Raw genomic sequence first — 8,312 nt, forward strand, 5'->3', positions numbered from 1 at the left:
TTTTGAAAATAGTTAGTCTTGCTCCCTCCAGTACTGCCATCTTTGCTGAGAATGTGGACTGGTTCAAGGCCACCAAGCTGGGGAGGGGGTGGTGGGACCAGAAAATGCCAGAAAGCTCTCTCATTAAAATTCAGCTGGTTTTTTTTTTTTTTTCTTGATTAAGCATTCCCCTGGTTGTTACAAACTTGTTAGTTTCCAGAGCTCCAAAAAAATTGGTTCTGACAGTTTTTGCCAGTTTATTCATTGCTTTAGTGAAGGGATGGACTTTTGGAGTTGCCTACTCTGCCATTTTTGCTGATGTCCTAGTTTGTTTTTGGAATGAGGAAACAGACTCCGCTAGTAGGTGGTTGAGCCACCGTTTGATCCCATATAGGTCTAACCTCAAAACTTGTGTGCTCTTAAACTCTACATGATGCTACCTCCTCTGGAAGCTCAGGCCCTTCTTCTCTTAGTCTCAGACACAGTTTTAGCAAGCTTGGAGATCATTTCCTAGATTTCCTGTCAGAGCGGATAGTTTGCAAATTAGAGGGGTGGAGTTGAAGAGTAGGTGCCACAGGAAGTAACTGATGGCAGGATAAGTCTAAAAAGCAGAGCTTCTCAGACTTTCCTCCTTAATGACTCCTAAACGCCACAAAACAAGAGTCATTGATATTCATAATCACTGAGTCACAGATTTTTAGACACGGTGGCATTAAGAAGAGGCAAAATCATATTTTGTATGCTCTGTTTAGGAAAGAGGGTGGTGTATGATATATTTTGGAAAGATGGTCTTCCCTTGAGTTTCCCCTACACCGGAGCCCAGGATGAGGACTTAGGTTATTTTATGTCGGAGGTGTTCCTGAGAAGCAAGAGCGAAGGAGTGAGAAGAGTAGAACAGAGTAGGTGGAAAGCCATTATCCAAGTTGCCTTGAGGGCAATGGGGGCTGAAATCTACCAGAACCTCCCAAGAAGTCTGCAGACCATCCAGAATTGTCCACTGGAATCTGCTGGCTCTTGCCATGCTTGGTTGAGGATGTCCTGTGCTCTCGTGGATGACGAGGCTCTTACTTTAATGTTGGAGATGGCCTCGGTGAGGAGACAGGCCATGTGAGCTTGAGGTGGTATACTGTCATCACACAGTGAGTCCGAGCCTGTGTGGATCTGTTCCCCACAGCTGTGGTTGAAATCACAGTGAGCCAAGATGCAACACAGGGTTGCAACATTAGGGTTAAGGTTAGGGATCTGCTTGAAATATTTCCCTCCAAAATGCTTCCAGGTAAAGTGTCGGTACTTAGTAAGTTCCAGCTACTTAGGAGAGAAGGCATCATAAAGAACCTCACATTCCAAAGCTTTGCTAAACAGACGAGGAGTTGCTATATCACAGCTTCCTGTTTCAGTTGAAGAGCCACCTCAGTGATTGTTCTCTCACTGTAGGAATTGGCGGGGGGATCATCCATCAGCACGAGCTGATCCACGGAAGCTCCTTCTGTGCTGCAGAACTTGGCCATCTTGTTGTGTCTCTGGATGGGCCTGATTGTTCCTGTGGAAGTCATGGATGTATTGAAGCGTACGCCTCTGGAATGGCCTTGCAGAGGGAAGCAAAAAAGCTACATGATGGTTGGTTTCTTTCACCTGAGGAATTAAATAGCTGTATGGTAGACAAGTATTTCAAAGTAGGTATTCCAAAAAGAGCTGGACACTGAAGCCAGAACTTTTACCCTTCTCACTTCCTGGAGGAAAGGCGGGGCTTCCTTATACCAAAGCTCCGAAATCCCCTTAGTCCTGACCCATATTAACACTTCCCAGTGGTGGGGATGGACAAGGGTCTTGAGCTCCAGGATAGCGGGGAAGATTTGATTGTTTCCTCAGCCCCTAGCTGAAGAAGTAAATGGATTAACATACTACAGTTGTGAACGCTGAGTCTATTTGAATTAAAGCTATTTCTGGACATGTTATAAAAGTCAGGATGGTTTCTAGTCTAATGCAAGAGGGAGTTATTTACTATCATTATAATACAGTGTCAAGTGCCCTGAGACTGATGGCCAGGGGATGTAGATGCATATGACACCAGAGTTCCCTCCCCGCCCTCTTCATGGGGGGAAGGGAGTGTTAGGGTGCTGTCTGGGGGTTGAGAGAGGGTAAATAGAATTAGCAGGGCAAGTTGGGATGAGCCTGGGATGCTTTCAAGCCTGGGAAACAGTCCTGTGGGTGCATAAAGGGCAGGGTAGGGTTGAGTGTAGCAAGAGGTAGGCCAAGACCAGCACCTAATGGAGAAGCCATTGAGAACTTCTGGGGGAAAAACATGGTCAGGTCTGAATTTTAGACTTTTCACTAAACTGTAACTTTTTGTTTTCTGGGAGAAAAATAGTAGTCGAATGGAGTAGCTTTAAACGGTACAGTTCTAGAGTGACTTCGGTTTTCTCGTCGGAGCCGGCTGCGGCGGAAAGGGATGTGGGGGTGGGGGGTCCCGCCTGCGGGACGTGGGCTGGAGATGTGCAGGCGGCAGGTGGCTATGGGGGTCTGGTGCTCAGGAGAGAGTACTGGGCTAGAGGGTGGGGATTTGGGAATCATCAGTGCTGAGGTGCCAGTTAAACCTCTGAATGAGGTTTGGAGTGAGGCAAGAGTCAGGGGTGGAATCCTGCAAAACAGCATTTAATGGGCAGAAAGGAAAACCAAGAAAGGGTAAAGTCACAGAAGCCAGAGGGAGAGTGTCTCAAGGAGTCACACTGGGAATGTCAAGTGCTGCTTATGAGTAAGAGAAAATCAGAAGAACTCATTGGCTTTGGCCATGAGGACATGATTTGAAACCCTGAAAACTTTGTTTTTCAACTTCTTTTTTATCATTAGCCTCCCTTAGGGGCCTGTTTGGACTTTTTCCTAATCATCGCCTCCACACATGATACTTCACGACCACAGATCTGTTTATCTGTTTGTGTTTATGTACTATTTGTATAAAAAGAGTAAGCCTTTTTTTTTGCCTCAAGAACAGTTTTTGTCTCCCTGGGGGCAAATGCGTGTCTTAAGAAAGAGCGCACTCAAATAGTGGGAGCAGAAGCCTGACTACTCTTGAGTAAGAGGGAAGAAGTGCTTTGAGGACAGGGAGATTGTGAGCATCTGTCGGTGGAAAGACAGTGGGGATGGAAGCGAAGATTGAGAATGCAGAAGAGAAGGGGCAGTTGAGTCCCCACTGTAAGGCCCCTGAGGAGCGGGGAGGAGATGAGCTGCAAGGCTGGGTAGAGGGCCTGAGAGAGGGAGAGGAGGAGTGAAGGTGTGCAAATACAGACGTGTTTTTAGGCGGGGACAGGAAAGTAAGGGAACCCCTGCCTCGTGGGGTCCTTTATCAGAGAGATCAGCAGTCCGGAGGTCTTATGGTAGTGGGGGTGGGGTAGAAGGTTTGAGGTGGTGGAAGCTGAGAAGAGCCATGGGGGGGAATGGGAGAGACTGGTGGGCAGCTGTGAGGAGATCCCTGGGCCGGGGCTAGGTAGCAGCCTGCATGGTTGGGATTTGCTCTCATCAGAGCCCAAGTATGATAGCAGATGAGGAGGATATGGACCCGGGTTGATGACGGGCAGAGTGAGAGGCAGAAAAGACAAGGACTACAGATAATAGAACTACTTACTATTTAGTGAACATTGACTTGGCCAGCATTTGATGACGTTCTTTATGTCCATGATCTTATTTAGTTCCTCAAATAATCCTGCTAGGGTACATGGTGGTACCCCCATTTTCTAGAGAAGAAAAGGGTATAGAAGGGATGTGCCCTGGATGTGGTTGTGCTGCTGGTCGTGGCTGAGCTGGTGACTGAACCCCGGTGTCAGTGCTTTAGGCGCTGCCGTAGGATGGGGGGCCTGCAAGTGATGTGCACCTGGGATGGATAAAGGAAGGAGAGAAATAGACGAGTCTCTATTGCATGTGAAGTGAGAAGTCGGAAGCTAGAGGGCTGGCTGGGAGGCTCTGATCGGAGGTGAGGATTTTCTGATTAGGAAAGTTCTGGATGATGTGTAAGCAAGGCAGCAAGAGGGCAGCAGTGGCCTCTGGAGCAATGTATGTGGACATTTGTGATGAGAAAAAGCTCTGCCAATGTGAAAAGAACACGCTGTCTTTCCACTTGGGGGCTCGCTGCCCACAGGCAGACTTCTCAGCCCGGGCCCCCTGCAGGGCTGCCACGGCTCGCTAATGCCCGCTGCTTCTCCCCTCTGCTCACACAGAGGACCTGCTCTTGGTGGAAGGGATGTCAGTGCTGAAAGACGAGGCCGTGAGCGCGGTCCATCTCATCCAAGCTGCGAAACTTGGCAACGCGAAGGCCCAGAGCATCTTGAGAACAGGTGAGCGTGTGGCTCCGGGCAGCTCTGCTGTGGGGGGGCCCTCAGACTGCCCAGGGCTCCCGCACATAACCAGCGTCCCTCGGGATCAGCGCCCTGGAATGTGTGATCAGAGGTGTTTTTCCTGCTTTCTGAGAGAGAGAAAGGGAGTGGCATTCAAGGTGCTTGGCAGCATGGCCTCTATTAAACGGGTTTTTTGTTTTGTTTTACAACTATGGATAAACTACTTGTTCGTCTTACAGGAAATCTAGAGAAATATAGGAGAGTAAGAAAGTTTCACTTCAGGTTTTACCACTCAGAGATGAACTATTAACATCTCCTTCCAGTCTTTCCTATTTTTTTTTTTTTTTTTTTACATAGTTGAGATCATATGGTACAGTATATAGTATACCTAGCTTTTTTTATTTCAAAGCATAACATCATTTTCTCATATCAAGAATAAATCACGAATAGCTTTACAAGTACTGCTTTCTGTTATGTAGTGTGAATGTACTAAGTATTCTGGGCTGCTGACTCTTTCCACCATCCTCTGGCATTTTTTTTGTTGTTTTATTTTTTTATTTTTATTTTTTATTTTTTTTAAAGATTTTTTTTATTTGACACAGAGAGAGAGACAGCGAGAGAGGGAACACAAGCAGGGGGAGTGGGAGAGGGAGAAGCAGGCTTCCTGCAGAGCAGGGAACCCGATGTGGGGCTCGATCCCAGGACCCCGGGACCATGACCTGAGCCGAAGGCAGACGCTTAACGACTGAGCCACCCAGGCGCCCCATGTTGTTTTGTTTTTTTAAAGACTTTACTTGAGAGAGAGAGAGAGAGTACAGGTAGGGGACGGGGCAGAGGGAGAAGCAGACTCTCTGCTGAGCAAAGACCCCAGCACTGGCTCAATCCCATCGGACCCTGAGATCATGACCAGAGCCAAAGGCAGACGCTTCACCGACTGAGCCACTCAGGCGCCCCCTCTGACGTTTTTGATTTGATTTACTTTCATTTTTGTTTTCTTGTAGCTGGAACGGCTTTGGGTCTTGGGGTTGTGAACATCCTCCACACCATAAATCCTTCCCTCGTGATCCTCTCTGGAGTCCTAGCCAGTCACTACATCCACATCGTCAAAGACGTCATCCGCCAGCAAGCCTTGTCCTCGGTTCAGGATGTGGACGTGGTGGTTTCGGATTTGGTGGATCCTGCCCTGCTCGGCGCCGCGAGCATGGTTCTGGACTACACAACTCGCAGGATCTGCTAGGCCTCCGGGGAGTGGACCTGGACCGAGACTCAGAGCTTCTTTGTGGAATCGGGTTGTCTTTTAGACGAGCGTTTCTTAAAAAGCAGTTTTGGTATTTAAATTTGGTATTTGGCAGGTGACTTCGGCAGTTAAATTTTTGCTTTTAGTCTCCTCTTCCGAAGTCACCTTTCCCAACCCTCACTTTTGTAGATGCTGCTCTTTCTGGGGTCATTTCAGCTCAAACCCTGTAAGTACCAGTCACAATCTTCTGTGCCAAAGGAGCTGTGATCGTAGACAAGGACGCCTCAGGGCTCTGCTTACTAGATGGACCACGTAGACCTGCAGGCCTTGTCTGAGGCGGGGCCTCGAGACTGGAGTGTAGATCACTCATCCTTCCTCCTCTCACCCTAAACTCAGATTGCAGAAAGGGATCCAGTCAGGAGACAGAAGGAAATCTCACTGTGAAAGGCTTAAGTAAACTTTTTTTAAAAACAGCTTTACTGGGGTATTTTTAAAAGTGTACAATTTGATAAGCTTTGACATATGTATACATCTGTGAAACCATCACCGCAATCAAGACATTGGACACCTCTGTCACCCCCAAATGTTGTTTGCTTAATGATGTTATTTATTACTCTTGCAGAATCTTGAGCAACTTTAGGGATTTGAATGACAGTGGCCCTGCTGACCTTGTCCTTATCTTCTTAAGGACAGCTGAGAAGCCACTAGGACTTACAGCCTCTGAAAGGAGATTAACCATCCCCAAAGGATCCTTCCTGCTGACAGACCCCTCTCCCTTCAGTAACTTTTCATGCTGATGTTGAGTAGGACTCTGGAGTATCTGTTAAGGCAGTGTTTGCGGAGCCCGGATCTGTGACTCTGGATTCGGGCTCAGTAAGATTCTGTGCTTTCATTGGTGTCAAGATACAAAGGCCAAGATTCTTGCTATCAGTTTTAACCTAGAAGAAATGCTAATACCCACCATTTATTAAGTGCCTACTGTATGCCAGGCTCTGAACTAGGTGCTTCATATAAATTATTCTAAATTCGCACAACCTGGGAGGTAGGTGTCCTCATTTCCATTTTATACGACCCCAAACTAAGTCTTGGTGTGCTGAAGTGATGGACCTAAAGCCATGTGGCTAGTGAGTCTCAGAAACAGGGTTTGATCCCAGGTCCCTCTGTGCTTTTCTGCTACGCCATACAACCTCTCAGATAAAAAACTTGCAAAATGTGAATATATCCTAATTTACTTCATGCTACCAACAACTTTAATAAGACTGACTCACTTTGTCTTTGATGCTGTCCCTCAATGATAAATTTAATCAAATATTCCTCTATGCTGTGGACATTCTGCCAATACAGTATTTGGTCTAGTGACAGGTTTTTATGGGTACTTTTAGATGATCTAAACAAGCATATGCATGTTTTTCAGATTTTTATTTTAGGAAAACCTGAAGGTTTGCATTGTTTCGGTGTTAGCATACAAAATAAAGTGAAAGAATCAATATTGCATTTGAACCACTTCCTTCCTGGTGGGTTCATGTGAAAAGATAGGTTGGCTGATTCCTAGAATTCCACCAGCCCTGAAATAACCTCCAGGTCCTGGTTATTGTTGAAAAATTCCACAGTGATTCCTAGGAAGGAAGCTGGTCTGCTTGGCCATCAGCATCTGGGGTAGGCGGGAGACTATGAAGGGCATCGGTTCCTTGGCGACATCTGTCACTGCTCTGGATGCCAGAGAGTTGCACTGCTACCAAGTTTCATACCAAATATTTGGAAGGATGGTACTAAATCTAAAACCAAATCTTAGTTTTTATTAAATTCATGGAAAGGCTAATATATTCCAACATAATTATTACATATAGTTAAATAATCACATATTTATTTTAATGTAAATATTTTTATGTTACTGTTCTGAGCCAAATTCTAAAGAAAAAATAAATATTTCTTTGTGGAAATCCTAACATTTTTGCATTTTGTTTTCTTAATTAACTAGTTAAAATCCCTTTCAGGAAGAGATTTCTGTTGTTGCACTGCTTACTTTTCGAAGGTAATTTAACTTCTTAAGGCATCTGATATGAATTTCTTCAAAACAACAAAAATTGTTTTGCTAATAGGAAGCATGCTGTATAACATTTATATATATTGAAAAATGATCACCACAGTAAAAGGACCATCACCTCACATGTAGAACTTTTCTTTCTTGTAATGAGAATGTGTAAGACCTACTCTTAGAGCGGCTTTCAAATATACAGTTAAGGCATCTGTATATAGTATGGACATACCTCATTTTATTGTGCTTCACAGATAATGTGTTTTTACAAACTGAAGGTTTATGGCAACCCTGTGTCACACAAGTCTCTTGGCACCATTTTTCCAATAGCATTTGCTCACTTTGCGTCTCTGTCATACTGTGGTAATTCTTGTAGTATTTCAAACTTCATTATTATGTTTGTTGCAGTGATCTGTGATCAGTGATATTTGATGTTACTGTTGTGTTTTGGGGCACCACGAACTGCACCCATATAAGATGGTGAGCTTAATCAGGAAATGTCTGTGTTCTGACCAGTCCATTGACCATCCATGCCTCCATCTCTCTCTTACTCTTCATACCTCCCTATTTCCTGAGACACAATATTGAAATTAGGCCAATTAATAACCCTAACAATGGCCTCTATGTATTCAAGTGAAAGGAAGAGTTACATGTCTCTCACTTTAAATCAAAAGCTAGAGATGAGTGAGAAAGGCCTGTCAAAAGCCGAGACAGGCCAAAGCTAGGCTTCTCATGC

General features: G+C 45.2%; 1 protein-coding gene across 5 annotated transcripts in view; it reads left to right on the plus strand.

Annotated features, from left to right (window-relative positions):
• The window catches only part of GNE (glucosamine (UDP-N-acetyl)-2-epimerase/N-acetylmannosamine kinase), a 46,258-nt gene extending 38,797 nt beyond the window's left edge, over nt 1–7,461 (plus strand). For all 5 annotated transcript variants that reach the window (XM_032396829.1, XM_032396831.1, XM_032396832.1 and 2 more), the window contains 3 exons: nt 1,414–1,596; nt 4,188–4,304; nt 5,306–7,461. In XM_032396829.1, the coding sequence (XP_032252720.1) occupies nt 1,414–1,596; nt 4,188–4,304; nt 5,306–5,541 (536 nt within the window). In that variant the 3' untranslated portion in view covers nt 5,542–7,461. The remainder of the gene's footprint in view (nt 1–1,413; nt 1,597–4,187; nt 4,305–5,305) is intronic.
• Nucleotides 7,462–8,312: the final 851 nt, after the last annotated feature.

Source organism: Phoca vitulina, unplaced genomic scaffold, assembly GCF_004348235.1.
Source record: "Phoca vitulina isolate PV1807 unplaced genomic scaffold, GSC_HSeal_1.0 scaffold94, whole genome shotgun sequence".
NCBI lineage: Eukaryota > Metazoa > Chordata > Mammalia > Carnivora > Phocidae > Phoca > Phoca vitulina.